At 35.8% G+C, this 19,281-nt stretch overlaps 1 protein-coding gene across 7 annotated transcripts; it reads right to left on the bottom strand.

The window, feature by feature from the left end:
* Window positions 1–419: 419 nt before the first annotated feature.
* LOC18431621 (Transducin/WD40 repeat-like superfamily protein) lies at window positions 420–17,563 on the bottom strand. Of its 7 annotated transcripts, none has more exons than XR_016049479.1 (13): window positions 17,201–17,563; window positions 17,016–17,078; window positions 16,267–16,421; window positions 15,994–16,067; window positions 15,752–15,834; window positions 14,273–14,379; window positions 7,737–7,879; window positions 7,577–7,624; window positions 5,266–5,337; window positions 1,527–1,611; window positions 1,374–1,440; window positions 1,129–1,236; window positions 420–796 (listed from the first exon to the last, which is right to left on the bottom strand). XR_016049479.1 is itself a non-coding variant. In XM_006841741.4 (13 exons), exons 1-13 carry the CDS (start codon window positions 17,377–17,379, stop codon window positions 645–647), a joined length of 1,317 nt encoding a protein of 438 aa, XP_006841804.1. In that variant the 5' UTR covers window positions 17,380–17,563; the 3' UTR covers window positions 420–644. The 7 variants fall into 7 exon arrangements, 4 of the variants coding, with proteins under 4 accessions (XP_006841804.1, XP_020521143.1, XP_088714554.1 ...); XR_016049481.1 differs by having other exon boundaries at window positions 16,267–16,452; window positions 17,201–17,534; XM_006841741.4 differs by having other exon boundaries at window positions 5,266–5,318.
* Window positions 17,564–19,281: the final 1,718 nt, after the last annotated feature.

Here is a 19,281-nt window from a genome sequence, read left to right as displayed (position 1 = left end):
CCAATGTGCCCTTAATACAAGTTTAGGGCAGTTGGGCAGTTAGGTATTTGACATTTTGGATGGACTTAAGATATAACAAAACTACAAAAAGCAAAAAATAAAAAACAAAAATAATCAACCCGTCCGATACTAGAAACATCAAACCAAGAGGCCAAATTTGCATAAAAAAGAAAATCTCAAGACAAGGGCACCTTCACGTAAATTTTGTGAAATACCGCATCGTAATACCAGAAATATATTTTCTGGTTTGTACGTAAATTTCCCAATAATTGTGAACAGTAAGTTCATCAAAGCAAAGTAATTGAGGTCAGGTAAATGGGAAGATGCATAGATCCATTTCAAAATATAAGCTGAACACCTCAAATCTGAATGGATCTTTTGATATGGAAGCCACAGCCTGCGAGTGGTGCACAGAAATGGAATCCACAATTTCTTGAGCATTTTATTAACCACTTCAAAGAAAGTTGGCCACGAGATCTTAAGTCCAGAAGCTTAATTATTGCCTAATTATCATATGTGAAAACTTGGGCGCCGTACACAGGTATTGGGAATTAGCACACATCAAATAAATTAAGAGAAAATGACATTACAAAATTGAATAATCCTTGCCACTTGATAAGGACAGTATAAATGGAACCATTGCATCAATGGGCTTCCAAAACATCAGGGTTCTGATCGATGGAATCCAAGTCCTCGTGTTCAACTGGAATGCCATTTTCTTCATCGTCTTTGTATGCAGAATTGTTTGTAATCCATGTGCAAGAGAAATTCCACACAGACACACAATTTTCCTCAACTGTTCAAAAAAGAAAATAAAAGAGATTAATTATAAAAGATGGAATTATGGGAATAAATCAATTTTACAAATACCCAACTAAAAAAGAAAAATGAACTTTAGCCCTCACTATGGATTAGATGAAGCAACAAAGGACATCATCCCATTTGTACTAAAAAGCCGAGTGTTACATTTATAGAATAAAATCATCCAAGATTATTGGCCCATGGTACTGCGATCACATGCACAGATTTCCAAGAAATAAATGCTCATATCCTATGAATGCTTAATAGTATCTATGCACATGCATTGGTAAGCATATTTTCAAATAAAATAAGAAGGCATCACGTTACCACTCAAACATAGATCCTCTTCACTGTCTGGCACCCCAAATCTCCTATGCCCCGATGAAGAAGCCGCCATTGGATAATATGGATGAAAACAGAACCCATTTAGAGTATCTGAAAGAAGCCCAAAGAGACCAATGAAATAAACTTAAAGAATTTAAGAGAAAAATGACTTGGTAAGCTATGTATTGCATATACAATAAGCTCATCAATAGCTTTGCCACTACAAATAGCAAAGAGAAAGAATGTACCAGATGCAGCTTGAAAGCTTGCAGTCCAGTTTCCTGTTTGAAGGTCATATATGTGTACTTGTCCATCCTGAAAGGAAATATGACAAAGAATGTCACTTAGTCTCATTGACGCATGATAAAAGTCTACGATACCAAACCTAGAAAGTAACCGACCTGGCCACCAGTGCCAAGATGCCTCCCACCAGGCTCAATGTCAAAAGATATTCGCTGATTTGTATTTTCTGATGACCTGTATAACCTACAAAATCCTCGAAATATTTAGCATACCTCAATATGTTGCTCCTGAAAGAGCATTTTCTTTGAAATTCTCATTATTCACAAACTAAAAACTGCAATATAAAGTATTAAAAGCAGAAGCTGGAAGTATGGAGGGAGAGTATTTTGCCAAACAGAGCAAACATATTTCAAAAGTCAAGCTCCTAAAGATATTTTTTCTGTATTTCCCCTTGTTCGTTAACTATAGACAACAATTGACAAAAAGGAAAACAGAAATCATTGGTAAAGATGGGTGCAGCACTTCCATAAATAGCATGTGTCAAACTGAGAAATGACTGCAGTTTCTGCATTTTTTGAGTTTTTCTTCTGTTTATCTTGGATACGGGTCTGCAGTTCCCACTGGAATTCTGGGCATGTTTCTATGGGTCCACGTAAGACAGGCTCATACCAGGATATTTGGAACTTCATTTCATTCATTATCACTATAAAAAAAAACATTTTTACTATCAAAGAAAAAGACCATCGTCAGATAAAAATTTGAGATGATGAACGACTAGCCCTTTCTCCTAATGGGAAACTAATTGCATTAGAGATCTACAATAATAGACAATTTGCAATGTAAGGTGGGAACTAGCATATCATGCATGGCCAGTTGCATGGTAGGATATTCATAAGAAGTGATCTCTTTTAACCACTACTATTTAACCTATTAAATACTTATTTTTCTCATTTCACCATTTGGATAACTTTACCATGTAAAATAGTTTTCTACAAAAGTTCAAATATGGATGCACACAATGTGATGTCCTATACATATTTTTACGTGATCTCTGTCACAAGACTTCCAGCTGCAACATGATTTTAAGCACTGCAGCTGATTGGAACTTATTTTCCTCTTCTGCTTAATCTGCCCAAAGAAAGATACAGAATAGGAGACAGAGGTGGGTAGATAAAAGCCACCTCTACATGAAGGTTCGCATTAAATCCTTCAATTCATCCAACACTAACTGCACTGACAATGAACCAGCTAAAAGCTACAGAACAGTGGAAAAGTGATCAACTTGTCAAAGTCCTCTCCAACTAACCCAAAAAATGCTTTCTGAGATTATTTTTGTGGTTATGGAAAATGAAGCCAAACTGATACCATCATGCAACTCCAGCATCGACTGTCAAACCAATTCTATATAGCAGCCAATCAAGGAAGCTTTGACAAAATTAAGGCAGTCCCGGACGTCCCTGGGCACAACTGCACATAAGCATTGGGAATACCTACCTTACAAACAGTTTCAACATTCCCTGATATCTCAAGCTTCTTTCATCAAATTTCTCCAATGCAATAAGAGTAAGCAAATTTTTTGAACTCTCTTCTATTTTTCCTTTCCATTTAGGTAAAAGTTTCAAGTCAAACCCAAGAAATTGTTAGTGGTCTTTCCACCCAATCTGTTTTGAGAGGAGGTTGAGTCCTTATTTTCTGTTTCCATAAGTACAATCTTTTCCCACTACACTTCTCCATACTTCCTCCGCCGAACTCCATCTCATAGTTAAATCATCTAAATCTCTTGAGGTTCTCATGTTTTGCCAAAATCAATAAACTCACCTTTGATGACATCTGCACATTTCATTAGTATATCTACCATCGTCCTAACTACGCTTCTTCATGTTTTCACAAAATCTATAAATTCAATTCTTTATCATCTATAGCAATTTGGTATTTCATATGAAGGCTTATCAAATGCAAATTCCACTTTGTGACTACATATTTGCATTCTCATCCATAGTTACTGGGATCACCCAACCTGGGTGTCATGCTCGCTCCAAGATCGCTCCAGTACTCCCGACTATGATTTCCATGGGATCACAATCCCTATCTTTTGGAAATCGCTCCTAGCCACTCGAACGGGTGACAAGAGACCAAGAAGATGATTCACTTGGATCTTAGCTGCTATCATACTTTCTCTCTCTAATGCTTTTGGATGTTGCAAAGTGTAAAATTGCAAATAAAGTAGTTTATTATGCTTTTAAATCAAAGTGTGAAATTGTAAACAAAGCGGATTTTTATCAATAAATATCAACTTCCTTTGTATTGTTGTCGGTTCTCCCGATGTGCCTCATCATAATATTTACTTTATTGCATTTGTAGGATTATTGCTTAATATAACCTACACATTCAAAAAAAGGTATGGTTTGTATAAAGTTGCAACCTTAAACAATTAAATCAAGGCGCATCCACAAATTTTATCATAAAATATAATTTTGGTGTAAAACGTTTTAGTATGGCTTCAGAATTTATTTTCATCTCTAATTATAAAATCTTAAACTCCAAAAATAGTTCAAATCAAGTAGGTCTATAAACACTTGAAAATCTTGAACATGAACAATCCAAATAATATGTTGCAAGAGACTATTTTTAGGACTTAAAATACTTTATTCTTTTCATATTCATTCATCTTGATGTCAAGATGATCAATTAGACGGTTTTCCAACATCAAAACAACTTTTTATAATGGATTTTTGAGGTGCACCTTAATTCTACATTTTAAGGTTGCAACCTTATATAATTTTTTCCTTAGAAGAATATAAAAATACATTTATTAATTAAACAAAGTTTAGTTAATAAATCATTTACTTTTTTTGCCCTTTCTTTTGTTTGCCCATTTTGTATTGTGTTTTATGGGATTATTGGATTTCATAATTGTTTAATGAAACTTATATTTTCATTTTTTGCTTATTAATTAAAAATATTACAGAATGCACTGCCGACCTAGGAAGCTTCCTGCATGTTGATCCATCACTCCCACTCCACCTCCTCTATGGCTCCAAGCAACGACATTCTTATCTTAACCGATCATTACACATGCATTGTAAGTACAAATTATCAAATGCAACCAATCAATGAAGCAAATCTGAAGTACAATAAGCATAGTTACCATAATCTCTCACCTAAGATTGAAGCAGAATAAGCATAGTTACTATATCTCTCACCCAAGGTCACAATTCAGATTTGGAATCCCAATTACGAGATTCCGACAAGGAATCTTCATGGAAACCATTTCCATGAAGTAAAGAATCTCAATTCCTTATTTTTAGGATTCTTAATTCCAACACTTATAGAATATTGTTTCTAATATTTATTGATTCTCGATTCTGCAATAGTTGAATCTCAATTCTACATTTGTTGAATTTGGATTCCACATATAATGATACTCTCTCCATCAAATTAGAAACACAAATATAGGGCCATGAACTACAAAATAAACAATTTAGAACCTATGAGAAGCATCTAATCAGAAATTTGATTATAAAGATATCGGAATCTTGATTCCATATACAAAGGAATCCTGATTCCATATGGGTCGATTCCAAACAGGTTAGAAACTCAATTCCACAGAGGATGGAATCTCGATTCCATACATGTAGGGATCTCGATTCCATTTGGGTCGAATCTCGGTACCTATAAAGTTGGAATCTTGTTTTGCGCAATTCCCTTTGTATGGTTGTTGATTCCCAAAACAGGAATCTTCCCGACAACCGCAATTTTGCAATTCCAATTCCTAAAATGACTCAGAATCTCAGGCATTTCCAACAACTATGAGAATAAGGTTCTTGTGCAAGAAAAACAACAATGACCAAAAGATTTGATCTGTAAAAAAAAAAAGACTATAAAGAGCCCACTTACTTGTATAAAATGTCAACTGTATTGCGAACGTCCCAGCATAATATATAGGGATCCTTCAAAGAATTTGCATAACTAGTCATGTCATAAACAGAAATGTATGAGAGATACCATATTATTTGAATTACAAAATACAAACAGAGAGTAGGAATCGGGTTTGGGCTTGAGTGGTTGGCAGCTGATGTTTAGCAGTGCTGCACAATGTTTAAAAACTCGCTAGGCGGCTCCTAGGTGGTCAGGGGGGTCCAGGCCGCCCAGCGCCTAGGCGGGGGCCCAGAACCTGGGGGCCCAATAAAAATATTTTTCTTTTGAGTTTTCTCTCTCTAAAATAGCTTCTAATGGGTTTTAGGTTTCAAATGAACCTAAAACCCACAATTTTGCCTCTTTAGTATTAAAAAAAGACCCAAAAATACCCTCAAGGAGCCACAGTTCCGCCCCTGGGTGGGGCACAAGCCCTGGGCGGCTGCCCAGACGCTGGGCGGCTGCCCAGACGCTGGGCGGTCCGCTTTTTGAAATAATGGTGCTGCATCTCAAGTCGATTCCTACTGCTGAACTACCCAAAAAACAAAAATACAAACAAAGTCTCAAGTTGAGCAAAACTAAATATCTCAAAGGAAACCGCAAAAGACATACAAGGTACAGCAACATGATGTTGGCAAAAAACATGGCAACCTTAAAATGATATAGTTTGCAATATAAAAATTGGAAAGAAGATAGCCATCTACATATAATACAGTTTGCAAGGAACATATTCCCAAGCACAGAAAGTAATTGCTAAGTATGCGAATGATTGATGTACATTTCAGTTGGATTTTATTTATATTTTGTCATAGTCATTCGACTGATCCACTGAAGCATTAACTTCTCATAGAATATCAGTTGATACTTGTATGAAGTTTAGCCAACTGATATTTGAGTAATGTCTTGAAGAAAGATTTATATAATGCCCCTTAAGCATGATTTAGAGGACAAACCAAAAAGGAAAGCAAGACATCCTGCCAGGGTGATACTTCTAATTTATGGATGCATTTGCTATTTGGAAAGTGGAAACCTCTCAAGTAAGAGAATAAGGCTCAGTTAGGGGTACACCATGATGTCCAGCCAAAAAAGTAAAGGCAAGATGTCTTGCTCAGGGGTACTTCTAGTTTATGGATGAATACACTGATTCGAAACATCTTGCACATAAGAAGATAAGGCTCTGGTTCTTTTTTTCTTCTTTGGCTGTTAAGATAAGGCTCCACTTAGGAACACACCATTTTGTTTTGTGTTATTTTTTTGGCTGTGAAGATAAGCCTCCAGTTGGGAATACACCATTGCACAAAAAAAGAAGTTCCAAAGAAAGTATAGGTCACATATTTCGAGGTCATTTCTCCACCTCCTAAAATCTATGTGGAATCCATGCATGAGCATATCCTCCAATTATACATTTTCATGGGCACATATTCAAAATGCTTACCACAAAAAGGAACTGGTATAACACATATAAAAGATTTGCCAATGGACAACCAACAAAGACATGCGAACATCATATCTAAGATGCAACAAAGTTTAAGATACAAAATGTAATTTAATAGTACAATTAAAAAGATTAAATTGAAGTAAGAAAGGTCATATGCTACCCTCTCTATAATACTTGGGCCATGAAGTCAAACAGCTAAGGATGAGAATTTAGATTAAGGACTTTAACAGGTAAAAAGAATTTAGATGAAAGATGAGATTATCTAGACAGATACACAGTAATGCTGATAAATGCTAAACAATCAAGACACAAAAACTGGAGTCTGCGACAAAATGGCAAAATGATATACTTTCATGACAATATGTTAAGGTAAAATAACATCAAGCTAAAATTATTTAAGTTAGTACCTAGACACCATAAAATATCTGTCATGGACTCATGGTATATAGGCATTCTGTAGCCAAAGTTCAACAGTGCTATCAGCTTAACTCATCCATTTGTACTCCTTTAATAGTTAGGTTGGCTTAAACTTCGTGCTGGACCCTTCATATCCTAACTAAGAACTCATGCCCTGTTTAAATGATTGCTTCATTATCTTTGAAACAAACAATGATAAAATGGATTTTCTGCTATCGATAGGCAACAATTTGGTAAATTCTTAGTTATATTAAACATGTACTTAGTTATATTATATCTCAGCCTGTTATGCCTTAATATTTTAACTAGTTGCTTGTAATATAATGTGAGAATTTTTTTTTCTCAAAAAAATAATATGTATGAATGAATGTATGCATTCAAGATTTATCAATGAAACCATTAGGATGCAACTTGAATCAACCATCAGGTCCAATTTACCTTTCGTCCACCAGTGTATAGATAATTCCCATCCTTTGAAAACTGGACCTGTAAAAGTAATACCCATGGTCATTCTTCAAATGCATCAAGTCATCAACTAATAGATTAAGCATCATCATAAAGCTTGACAGCACAGAATGGCACCAAATAGTCCCAATACCTGTGTGACTCCACCTACTTGGCCATGTAAAAGGTATAGAAGCTCCATATTATCTTCCACATAGATCGCAGTAGTTTGACTGTAGGATCCTGCTGCAAGCATCCCATTATATGCAGGACTGAAGGCAATACTGGAGACAATGCCTGAAAGCAATAAAAAGAACGCAAATGGTTAATATATAAACCTCAAATAGATTGACAAAGGGAAATATAAGACATCCTAATGACATAACATTTCTACAAACAAGGTGCATATCTTAAGCTTGAAGCTATGAGATATAATATGTCAATCAGATTTATGTAATGAAACCATCCACTAACACATTTCTTTAATACGGTAAAACCACAAACTTGTCAAGTTCCGCATACCACTCCACACCACAAATCGACAGAACAATACTACAATAATGTACAAAAGCAGGAATTGCGATTCACAGTACCAGTTCAATCCTATTCACCATTTGTTTTGCAGTAGCAAAACAAATGGTTAAACACTATGTTTTAAAAAAACAATGGGTTAAACACTTGGATGCAACAGAAAGAAAATAATTTTCCCGAGTAACACTAGGAACCACAGGCATTTCTAGCACATGCTTGGTACATTAAATGAGTTCAAGGTCAAACCAGTAACAGTATATGGAACCTGCGCACTCACATGAGCAGCCCTAAATCTCAATATTACATAGGTATTGTTAGTTGCTAGCAAGTGTTATGCGACATATGAGAAAGTATATGCTTTAAAAGTATATTGGGTGAAATCATAATGCTTAATGCATAAAAACTAAAGGAGAAATCTCACCAGGAACACCACTCTGTTCACTTAACCTGCTTACCTTGCCTTTTTCCTTGTCTTAGGCTGGACCTCTACCAGTTTCTTAGGTTTTGAGAGAAAGAAAGGGAGATTGTAACTATTATCTACAAGAAAGAAAAAATAGTTGTTGGGAAAGAGAAAAAGGTTAATATCCCATGTCCACTCCAGTCTCTTTCTATCTCTTTCTATATTTCTATATTTATTTGCTAGATCAATCTCATGCTTTTGTTTTTCCTTTTTTTTAAACTGATATGTAATGGGATAGGTGGAAAATCGACAAAACTTTATATGATTTGACCAAAATAATACCCTTCAATTATAATTTACAATTTATGATCAAATAAATATCTTTGGTATATGTGAATGACTTTGATATGAAAAGACAAGTAAATAGATGAGTTATTACTCTAAATTTTATTTGAGTGAATTTATTATAAGCACAAATAAATATATTTCTATTATGTCAATTTTACATATAAATATTTTCAAAAAGCCTGCCATTAAGCTTTATTTTTTAAAACTTATCTAGTTATTATATATTTATCTTATGGGCACCACCATGGTCTTCCCAAACTAGGGAACTCCTACCATGCAACAATTGCTCGCTCCTAACCCGACTCCTGCCTCCAACTACTACGATATATTCCCAAAACATAGACATTAAATTTCATCAATATATTATATATTTTGCTTTTATGAATTCCAATAAGGAAGTAAAGATTAGATGTAGTTGTATATGATCCAAAAATGAGACACTAAAAGGCCGTTTATACAAAAAGACACAAAACTTCCTAGTCATGGATGGGCATGTTTATCAAAAATATTTGCCCACTGTGCCCTCCTTTGAAAGGGTATCTAACGCTGCATTAGCCTCGCCAAGAGAGCTTGAAAGATTGTTGCAAAGCATTGCAAAACAAGAATATTTGGTCAAATATAGGTTCCAATCTCCAGGGGCATAGGCATGCTCTTTATGCCAAAGTAATAACATTCTTGGAGTTGACGAGAAGAAGATGGCCCAACTGGTATTTAATAGTTTTAGGCCCTACCAATAAGGCTGTGCCTCAACCAAAGTGGAGTTAGTTGTAGCAATATGACGTGAATATGCAGAAAAGAGGACCCGAGCTATTTCTAAATAAGCCCCCACCCATTGGTCCTGGATTTCTGAGTAAACAGCCATCAAAATTAATCTTGATAACAACGGGCTCAAGTGGTAATTAGTAGTTTGATCTTGGAAGAATCAACGGTCTGGAGTCTAGAATAACTATCCAATTTCCAATTTTGCACGAAACCCACTGCTAGAAAGGCTCTAAACTCTTTTCCATTCTGGGGGCAAAAGATCACAGTTGGTATTCGATCCCTTGACCCCATCAATTTAAGATACTCGGCTCTCGAATATCCGTCTATTGCACTCCGATTACATGGCCCAAATCATAGATAGGATGGAGGCCCACCAAAGTAAAGGCCATGAGGACTGATACGGGGGGGGGGGGGAGGTAAAGTACACTGCGGAAAACTGTTGAACCTTTTGGGGTATAATCTACACCCAACCAAAAACGTGGCAAAGGGAGGACATATATGGCTCACCATCTAACCGTGGATAAAAATATGATCAATAATTTCTTTGTACTCTTAACACATGATGTGATGATTGGGTAGATGAACTCCTCTCCTCTAGGTATGATCGACCATGAGTGCTTTCTTGGATAGGACTAACCAACTGAAAACTTGGATCTTAGGAGGGGCTTCTACGAACTAGTCCTTATTGGCTACAACAGGGTCTTGTTGATTGGTTTAAGGGCAAGGAAAAGAGAGCAGGCTGAAAAACAGCAAGAGGAGGCAGGGGCCAGCAGCACTTACTGCTACCAATTTGAGGGATACATTGCGTTTTTATAAGGTCCACAGAGCCACAGTTCTGGTATTTCAGGGTTGAAATATTCATCCCAAACCTAGGGGACCAGACCATCTGACCTCCTGTAACTTTACAAGATTGAGCCATAGTGACATCTTGGTCCATGACAATAGAGTTTAAGCGTGGAAGAGCAATTCCAAAGTAAACTCCCTCACCTAAAGATACTTACACAGACTGAACTGCTCCCCAGTTTTAGCCTTGAAATGAATCTTACTAGCAAAAATAGAGTAAGATGAAACCATCCCGTCCATGCTCTAGAGGCACGAGCATTGGCTGATCCCTTTGGTAGCCAACTGGAGTTGCCAATAACCTACATATGCTCGACTAATTGCTGCCACGGATGGCCTTCTTGATTCACAAAGCACCAACATTGCTCACCAAGTAGTGTTGTGTTACATTATCTGAGGTTCCTAATGCATAGGACCCCAGACCTTTTCAGTATACATAAAACATCCCAATTTACCAAGTAGAACTCACCGCCACCTCCAGCACCAGAGCACAAGAAATCTCTTGCTCTAGTCGATTGACAATGGAAATCTTGTAAAACAACATCTGAAACACTGCAATACTGGATAGAGTTGCTTTTAATAGAGTGATACCGCCAAGTGATGATGATATACATTTCCATGCCACTAGTCTACATTTGAATCCTCTACCATCATATTCCACCTTATGTGGCTTTCCCATGCAAAGAGGGATGCCCAGGTACTTGTTAGGTAAAGAGTCGGTAACACAATCCAACCTATTGTCCACCTCCAATTCACAACTTAAACAAATCCCTATGAGTTTGCCAGATTTATCTTCAGACCCTAGATACTTCGGAGCAAATAAGGAACAGCCATAAGTTGTTGGAGAAGATAGATGGCCCCCACGCAGAGGATTTGAATCCTTGGAGCAGACTGTGACCAAGCAGGTTTGAAAGAGATTTGCCAAAACCCACTAAAATGATCGAAAACAAAAAAGGAGACAAGGCGAGGAGGAAAATAACATTGGGACACCAGAGAAGGAAAGCATTAGGGAGGGTGTGCAACCCCTGATCCAAGAACTCCATCTACTTCCAAACTCCAATAAGTCTAACACTTGATCGTGAATGGCCCACTCAACATGATATACGCCTTTTCCAATTGAGCATAAGGACCAACCAGGGATTCTTTACTGGCATCAGGCACATAGTTGTTAGAAACGGCTGAAAATCTGAATTGATTTAGGAATCGGAAGTGCGGGTGACTAGAAAATTCCTATTGTAGGAATCGTTGTCCGCACAATGCCTATTGCGAGAATCGAAATGACTACTTTCTGGGAATCGCGCTCCAACCCAAATTGAATAGAGATCCCTACCTTTTGGAACCACAAACAATCCAAACGGAATCGAGATTCATAAGTTTTGGAATCGAGGTTCAAAGTTGGAATTGAGGTTCCTACCTTTATGGAATCACACACCCAACCACTTGGAGCAGCAAAACAAGTTTCATAAGGCAAAAGGTTTGAGGTTCTAGATATTTAGCCAGGTCTCCCCTAGTATTGGAATCAAGTTCTCAACGGTCCTAACGACCAGAACAATTGTCTCATGGTATTGAACTCATGGTATTGAAATTGACATATTAAATGGCCTCAATGAGGTTTTAGATTAAATAAAGAACATAAAATACTTTATTTGTTAATAATGTAATTTTTAAAAAACAAGTTATTTGTTTTGGACTCTCATAATTTGGGAATGATGTTAAGCACAGTTTGCAGACACCCCTAGAGTTCCTAAACAATGATCATATATTAAGTAATAATAAATTTGAAATAGCAGAATGTTTCACTAGTCCACTAGGGAAGTCATGTTTGTATTTACAAACCATAGAAATATTATCTTCTTTATACTTGAAAATGAGATTCTGTTTTTAGATATATATACTGGAAAATGAAACTTTGTGTCTTTGTGATGCTTTATGTTGTAATCCATGCGAATCGAATCAAACCCAATACTCTTTCTCAATTATCTTTAAAAAGAGTCGGTGAGTTCTTTACTAGTAGAAAAGAAAATTGCGTAAGAATCCCTCAATTTATTTTACAACATGGTTAACAGATTCAAAAAAATATATACCGACATGATGTCTACTTTGTACATGATTACAAAAAAAATCGGAGACTCTACAAAGGTGGAAGCGAGATTCCATATTAATGGAATCATGGTTTTGTGCACAAATGAACGCGACATTTGATGCTATGGAGTCTGGAATCTAACTTGACGGGAACGAGTGCCATAAAATTCCGGTGCCTATGATCAGGTATGAATGCATTATTGCATTCATGCGCAATTTGTCGATCCTATACAAAGGCAACTTAGGTGGGGGAGATGACGTGGTTTAGCACCTGCAGTAGGTGGGAAGCCAGCACTAGATAGGATATGATAAGAAGTCAAGAACTATTGAGAAGGTTTATTTGTCTTAAATCTTTCAGTTCTTTTTCTCCCCCTACCTTAGGTACTAGGGCAATGAATGTGAATTCACCCCCCAATGAATTATCCCTCTATGATAAAACTCCGAGAAGAAGGCAAGGACATCTATGCAAAGGTGTTCCAAGAACTTATGGAATAGTTCTACCAAAAGAAACTCATAATACATATTCATTAGTTATAGAAAGGAAAACTACATATGTCATCATCGTCAAATCCTTTTTCCAACTTATTGGGGTTGGCTACATGAAGCATAATCCGCCATTCTGCTATATTAAGGATCATGCCCTCAGTGAAGCCATAAGTCCCCATATCTTTTCTCACGACTTCCAACCATGTCCTTTAGGACCTACCCCTTGTCCCTTTTTGAGCTTTCTACTTGAACCAACTCACACCTCCTGACAGGTGTTGTACTGGATCTGCGCCACACATGGCCAGCCCACCTAAGGTGGCTCTCTCTCATCTTAACGACTATTGGTGCCACACCTAAACTTTCTCGCATGTCAAAATTATTATTCATTGTGTATAAAAAGGAATCAAGGTAATTTAGATGTCACCTTGACAGCTCCTCAACTTCTACTCGTCTTTGACATGTATTCTTATTTTCATGAATGAATTCTGCTATTTATTACAACAATGGTCATCATTAAGTATAACTTTTTATAGAGTATATTAGTATCTAGGGTGCCGCTTCTTGGCTGGTAGTTAAGCGATATGGACTGCAACATTACAGTCAAAGGTTTCAAAAGCCTGACCACTATAATAAGGATTTATTATTTATTACTCAAATTTTTTTGTAGGTATTTATTATTCCGGTTTCAGAAACTTTTGCTCAATAATTTCTTCTAAAAAAAATTTTACTCAATTTTTTCAGCAACTTGGCACTAAAAAAGATCATAGAATGGCCCTAGATTCTGAAGATGTGAAAATCCTCCAAAAAGACAATAGTATATATCAACTGCTAAAATATGCATAACCAAAGTAATGTAAATTCCTTCCTATCAACAGCCTGGGGAGAAGACAGTACTAGGATCCTTTCAGTCCAGCCAAACCAGTACAAGTTCAAGACAATAGTAGCAGAGAAAAATCAGCAGAGGGCCCAAGCAAGTATTCCAGGAAATATTGGCTAGTTTATTAAATAGTAACTGCAACATAACCAATAGCATCCCCACACCCAGTAACCACATCATGGTATCCATTCCTACTGCTGACACCCCCAATTAACACCTTCAAAATGTAACTCCCCAATCTATTGAAAAAACAGGTAGGGGCCCATCTTCCCTAATGAATTACCCAAAAAAAAAAAAAACTAAACCAATGAATGTGTTATTGAAGATGGACTTAATTGAAGTGTAACTAGTGACAGATAGGTACCTGTCTGTCCATCTTTATTGCTCGTGAAAGTTGAATAGTGCTCAAAATCTCGGCCAGGCCGATGTACGTCAAACACTCTTAGAGCCTTGTTGTAACCTGCAAAAATCCTGCAATGTAAATTGTTATATTACAAGAATATGAAAATGTTCAGACAGGTTATTATAATGCCAAATCATCCATGCAAATAATAAAGACCAATTTATTAGGATTGTAAAAGCACATGCAACAACTCAATCAATTGAAAAGCCAAATAGAATAGTACTCATGCTCTGGTTGAGGTGATTAACTGATATTATTAGAAGGGATTAAAAAGATTGGAGAACTGTACATTTACTGGAATGAACAAAATAATGAATAACTTGAAATTACGCAAAACCATCAGTCATAGTGAGAAAAGAAATGGAAAATTATCAATAGAAGTATGATTTGGTTCAAGTGGAAGGCTCTAAAAGGGCAAGGTGAAGGCCCAAAAGGACATGAATGGAAGTAACAAGAAAAGATATGGGGACTTATGATCTTGCTAGGGTATGGCCCTTGATAAAGCAAAATGGCAAAACAAGATTCGTGTAGCCAACCCGCAATAGTGGGGATAAGGCTCTAATGACGATGATGATGATCAGCAGTAGTCGTGGACTAATAGATAAGATTTTTTTGTTATTTGTCCCAGTTGTGAATTGAAGTCCAAGAACTGGTATTACCACCCAATATCAATTTCATGGGTTAGGATAGTGAAGATTGTGCCCAATGCAACATGAAAAGCTTACTTCATTTCTAAGTTAAGCTTTCAGCCTAGCATGATAACAACTAGGACTATTTCCGAAACAAGTAGTTCAAGAACATTTTCTAATAAGTAGTTCTGATTTAAACAAGTAAACCATTGTGTTTTAAGGCCCTACATGTGGGATGCTAAAAAAAAAGACAGAGTGGAAGCTGTCAAAGAACCAACCCCAAGTATGAGGTTCATGTAACTAAGTGAAAAAAACCTGATATTGGAATTTCTATGTGTAACTAGGTGTGCACTTCCTTCAGCCAATTATCTCCATTAACTCAATAGCTATAGTGTTGACTCTGCAAGGACGGTTTTTTTTTCCTTCAATGTTTTTCTTCTTCTTCTTCCTTTTTTTTTTTTTCTGGATTGGTTGACCCATAACCTGATTGAAAAATAGTAGAACAATAACTGGGGGAAGTACCATCCTGCCCCAAAAGGTTAATAACTAAAACGAAAATAAATATGCGTCGCTAAGTTGGTTATCAATTAAGGCAATAGCAAGGCTTATTGAGCAACATATTTCGAGGAAAAGATATAAAAATCAATGTCCATATATGCTTGTCACTAAATTTCATCAATGCTAACTAATTCTCTTTCCTCAATAAAAATCTTAAGGATCTGTTTCAAACTATAGATGTCAGTGCATGGCTTTAAACAGCAGAGAACCATAGGCAATGGAGAAGGGCTTCTACACAAGTAATGCTAAATACTTTGTTCCTGCTGGATTAAAGGCAATTGCAAAAGCTGCCGCAATTTCGTCCATAGAGTCATAGGCCCTGTACGTGCATCGAAGCTGTCGATCAAAAATCACAAAAGTTCAGAAAAAAATGGATTTCTATTGAAAATATTCAAAATCACAACCAAAACAGACCATAACTTGCACAAAAATCCAAAAAGAATTTATCAGTAGCTAAAATTCAACAAACTTTCATCAATATCTGATATTTAGTACCTGACCAGAAACGGCATCCCAGAGATGAATTGGATGGTCTCTTGTGGTAGTTGCAAAAACACAAGTTGTTGGGTCTGAAAATTGCAACAAGTTAATATCCAGAGGACCAATGAATCAGAATGGATAGTTCAAAATGTAACAATTCCTGATCAAACAAGGGAAAAAGGGTTGAACCCAGTTGAGACAAATTACCAACTATCACATTAAAAAAATTTAACTTTGGAGGTTGGAGTCACTAGTAGGCTCAGCTAGTTGCAACAAGTTAGCAATTACCTGAAGAACTCATGTAGGGGTACCAACAATAGTCATACACCGATTCTCCCTCATGCACTATGACTTTTGCATCATATGAATCAGAAGGTGCAGAGACCAAAGTGCTGCCAGTTGTATTGTATTGATCAGAAATACTGCCATCAGGATTAGTTGGCCTGATCAAAACATCAGATGTTGATTCATCCACTGCAGTAAGCATTTCTAAACTCTCACGAAATAAGTTTTTTTCTTCTTAATGGTGGATAAAGCTTTATGAACTGGAAATAGAACTCAACCAAATGAATACTTTATAAACCAGAAAGTCATTTTATTCGGATCGTTCGTTTCATTGATCAGGAATTTCAAGTATATATTTATCATCAGATTATTATAGTTATCAAAATTGAAAGTACAATCATTTCCATTAATGATACATTAAATAACGACAAATGATGAAAAAATCTATTGCCATTACCACAATGAATATAAGCCAAGGCTTCAACGGGAGAAATCTTGCCAAGTTCAGGATATAATCTACGACATCACTAGTTCTATTCAAACAGAGCAGGATACCATTCATTACCTAAAATTTCTACATCACTCTATTTGCTGATGCATCAGTTCTCATTTGATTGTCCTCATATCTATTATTCATCGAAATAATTGTCCTCATATTTATCTTTCACAGTATATGATGTATTGGTATTATAGAAAGGATGAAAAATGCTGGTAGACAAATGCTGGTAGATTATGGATGCAACCATACTTACAAATCGAACAAGCGAAGCTTATTATCGTCCGAATTTGTAAGGAAAAACGACCCATCTGGAGACCTGGACCAACAATGGGAAAGCAATTTCCAGTTTCAAACTTTACACGCTTATGAGTTCCAAAAACTAAGAAACAAATGCAATAAAAATAACACAAAAAATGACTAGTCATAAAATGTAGTCACCATTTGACCCCTTTCAGAAAACTGTTAGAATGAGAAGCACGTTTGAACTGGTGATGGAAATGGTATAATCTCTGAGGAGGCTCATCAAATCTCAATGCAGGCCAAAACAGAGCAGCATATTCCCCCTCTTTAGAAGCACTTTGAATGGTGGTCGGTTCTATGTTTTCGTCTTCCAACATTGTTGACGGTAGAAAGCCCCAGCACCAGCAGTCGGAACTATATACGCAAAATTTGATATAGGAATCCCTAAATATACGGATTGCGACGATTTATGTTTGGGTGCAGTTTGTATATAACCAAGGTTCTAAACAATCGAAGTAAGCACACCTTCAAATAGTGTCGACTGTCGAGATATGTGTTTTCAATATTGAAAATTTATGTCATGGCCTTAAAATAAATTTTTATCTTTAATTATAAAATTGAAATCTTCAAAAATAATGTAGATCAAGCAGATCTATAAAAATTTAAAAATCTTGAAAACTAACGGTCCAAAAAATGTATTGCAAGATATTCCATTTTCAAAACTTGAAATTCATTTTGTTTTCATGTTCATTCATCTTGATGTCGAGATGATTAATTTGAGGATATATAGGTGTCATAATAAGCTCTCTTCTAATGAAATTTTTTAGGTAAGTTTTAATTTAATTGTTTAGAGCCTCGGCTTTATATAAACTTTTTCTTCTACGTTTTGTACATGAAGGTCCAAAGTTTTAGGCTCACGGGCTTTAAATACCCTCTATTTCTTTGATGTCAGCTCAAACTTTTGCTTATAAATCTACTTTCCGTATTGAAAGCTTTATGATGACTTGAAAATCTATTTTCTTTGGTATTAATATAATTTAAAATTAAAAAATATATATAAATCAAGCATATCAATAAATATTTAGATTTAAAAATTGATGGTTCAGATAATTTGTTATAATATTCGTCATTTTTTTTACTTCAAATTCTTTTTTTTTTCATGTCTATACATATCGAGGTCAAAATAATCAATTGGGGGTTCTTAAAAACCAAAACACTATCTTCTATAGGATTTTTGAGGTGCACTTTACTTCAATAGTGTAAGGTTGGTTGCAACCATATGTAAACATTTTCCTCTTTCTAGCAAGTAGGTAAAGCCGCTCCACGAAATGTAGTCAAAAAGAAAAAAAAATATTTGATTAAAAAGAAATAAAAAGAATATGATTATAAAATAAAATAAAAGAGGAAACTATCATAAATATACCTTAATTTTCGTCTAATTGAAAAAATAATCAACTTCCATAAACCTCGTCAACACCTTTTTTTTCTCATTTTTGACATTTTTTAACCAAAATAGCATTCACAGTTGTCATATTAGAATAGTTACTATCGCATTTTATATAGTATTTAAAATTCCATAATAACTTGAAGTAATATTACAGTACTCGAAAGACCGAAATGACTAGCGCATTTTTAAATGCCTATCATTACAGTAGTTTAAGTACCATAAAAACTATCGCATCTTATACAATATCGAAATATCTGTTAACGTATGGATATAGAAATGTATCATACTGATACATATCAATATGGATATGCATATGTATGGATACATATCTCTTGATAAGATTAAGTGTTGTCTATCCATAACTATTGATATTTATTTTTAACTGTTATTGGCCATATATTTACACGAAGTCTTGTATATTCTGAAAATTCTAACATGGTATCAGATCTAAGTTTCAATCCTGGGACCTGTGGGTTATGGCCCACCACCCTGTAACTTTTGAAACCCTCATTCTTACATTTGGCCATCCTCTCTCTCCCTACTTTATACTTTGTTGCCCACTTTTGTTGGGCAAAAAGTGCACCTCTAAGTTTTTTATTATTCCAAAATGCATGCCTCCATTTGATAGATGGAAACCTCTTTATTTGGGTAAAATCTTTTTTTTGTTGGGCATCCTTTCTTTCATTCTACACTTGCAAAAAGTGCATTTTAAGCAAGTGCACCGCTAGGTTCTTTACTATTTTATAAAAAGTAAACCATTGTTGTTGTGCTTTCTCTTAGCTGTCTCTCTGCCGAGTCGTGTTTCAACTATTTGATGTTTTGGATCTTACTG

The sequence above is a fragment of the Amborella trichopoda genome, chromosome 2, assembly GCF_054954075.1.
Source record: "Amborella trichopoda isolate Santa Cruz 75 chromosome 2, AtrichopodaSantaCruz75HAP2 v2.0, whole genome shotgun sequence".
NCBI lineage: Eukaryota > Viridiplantae > Streptophyta > Magnoliopsida > Amborellales > Amborellaceae > Amborella > Amborella trichopoda.
This window is presented reverse-complemented; position numbering and strand designations above follow the sequence as displayed.